The sequence below is a fragment of the Acyrthosiphon pisum genome, chromosome X (genome assembly GCF_005508785.2).
Source record: "Acyrthosiphon pisum isolate AL4f chromosome X, pea_aphid_22Mar2018_4r6ur, whole genome shotgun sequence".
NCBI classification, from domain to species: Eukaryota; Metazoa; Arthropoda; class Insecta; order Hemiptera; family Aphididae; genus Acyrthosiphon; species Acyrthosiphon pisum.
Genome location: NC_042493.1, coordinates 97,322,941 through 97,324,682, shown reverse-complemented (window position 1 = coordinate 97,324,682; position 1,742 = coordinate 97,322,941). Strand labels below are relative to the sequence as shown.

Here is a 1,742-nt window from a genome sequence, read left to right as displayed (position 1 = left end):
AATATCTTTTTGATTGTCAATAGTTTTTGCTTAACCCTATGGACTAATAAATTTAACTTATTCAATATGCTTCTTTAAATTCAAAATATAATACAATATACTATCTAAATTTAAGTACCTATGAAAAGATTGTACACAATATAATAATAATAATGTGGTCTGCACTCTTAATAACACATATATTTATTTTATATTTATCTGTTAAAGTATTTCATTTTTACGTATTGGGTTCAACAGGTTTTGAGGAAAATATGTTATTTCAAAGTACACCAAAACCTGATGCATCAGTCCAAATCCAACATTCAAATTCAATTAATGATGCCGGTAATTAAAATTAAAATTTAATTAGTAAATTAAATCTAAATAAAAATGATAACATTTTTTCTTTTTTAGCGTTTGTTAATTTTGTTAAATCGTCCTTAATAAATATAAAATATGATGTGAAACTCCTATCATATTCAATCGATTCATTAAAAACAATTATCCAAAACATTGAAATGAACACCTCACACATTTCTGATAACAATGCACAACAATGTATTTCAAATATCCAAGAGTTAAAATGGCCAATAACAAATATGACCCAATTGGACGATAATGAAAAATTGTTGACAGATGCTCTTGTAAAAAATAATGAAGTAAGTTATTCTTAAGTGTTTATATATATTAAAATAAAAATTATAATCATTATATCTTAGCTGCTTGATCAAAAGAAATATATTGAAATATTTTTATGGAAATAATTTTAATATTTTTATTTTTGAATTATTATAGGTAGGACTACTGGCAAGGTTAGTAGGAAAAAGTATTTCTGAGTCAGTTCGTCGTATGATGTCCAGGATGTTTGATGATTCATTTCTCCAAAATTATTCATTTTTGGGTTTTAAAGGAAAACGCAAATTTTCTGGATTGAGCTGTTGTCTATTACTATTTGGTAATATTTAATAAATGAATAATGTAACCCTAAAACAATTTTAAATAATGATCATTTTAAAATTATTAACAAAACATTTAATATTTCAAATGTCCATAACTCACATTACAATATGCCATCACTATTAAATACTTTTAATTTGATAGTGTGTGAAAACAATACTATTAATATATTAAAAAATAAAACCTGATGAATTTGATTATTCCCAACTTAAAGTATGATATGTTATGAATTTGTATGAGCGGGAGTATTATGTAGTTATTTTAATAATGTAAAGGTTACATTAATTGTAATTTGATTTTTAATTTTAATTTGTATTTTTATTAGATGCTATAAGAAAAGAAAAAAAATTCACTGCAACGCCGGACCATGAGATTTCCACCATTGTTGCCAAGTGGTTAGCGCAGGCACCAAACCGAATTTCTAAAAAAAAAAACAACACACTAGCTAACAATATATTATAATTGTATTCTAATAATTATATTCTTTTGGCCATTATACTTTACTTACTTATGGAAAGTCTCCATAATAATTTGCATACTACAATATAAGATACTTGTATTAAATTATAATAAATTTGAAATTGATAAAATCATAAATTTGCAGTATATTTTTGATTATTTAATTCCAAGTACAAATGTGTTTTAAGTCTATTTTCATAATACATAAATATTATAATAGTACATAGGTATAAAATACTGTTATTATACTATATTTATGAAATATTTAAAAGAAATATTGGGACAACAATGTTTGGAAATGCTACTATGATATTTAAAATTTACATTGCTACAATATTTATAGGAAT

General features: G+C 23.5%; 1 protein-coding gene across 1 annotated transcript; it reads left to right on the top strand.

Annotated features, from left to right (window-relative positions):
* The first annotated feature begins 446 nt into the window (after positions 1-446).
* On the top strand, positions 447-1,419 carry LOC115033340. Its single transcript, XM_029485703.1, has 3 exons — positions 447-638; positions 775-934; positions 1,262-1,419. The coding sequence occupies exons 1-3, from the start codon at positions 498-500 to the stop codon at positions 1,396-1,398; spliced, it is 438 nt and encodes a 145-aa protein (XP_029341563.1). The 5' UTR covers positions 447-497; the 3' UTR covers positions 1,399-1,419.
* The last annotated feature ends 323 nt before the right edge of the window (positions 1,420-1,742 follow it).

Excerpts from the sequence above, each read along its gene's own strand:
- LOC115033340 (XM_029485703.1), top strand. The coding sequence starts at position 498 with ATGAACACCTCACACATTTCTGATAACAATGCACAACAATGTATTTCA. Across the intron at positions 639-774 it reads CTCTTGTAAAAAATAATGAA|GTAGGACTACTGGCAAGGTT; the intron begins GTAAGTTATTCT and ends GAATTATTATAG. Across the intron at positions 935-1,261 it reads CTGTTGTCTATTACTATTTG|ATGCTATAAGAAAAGAAAAA; the intron begins GTAATATTTAAT and ends TATTTTTATTAG.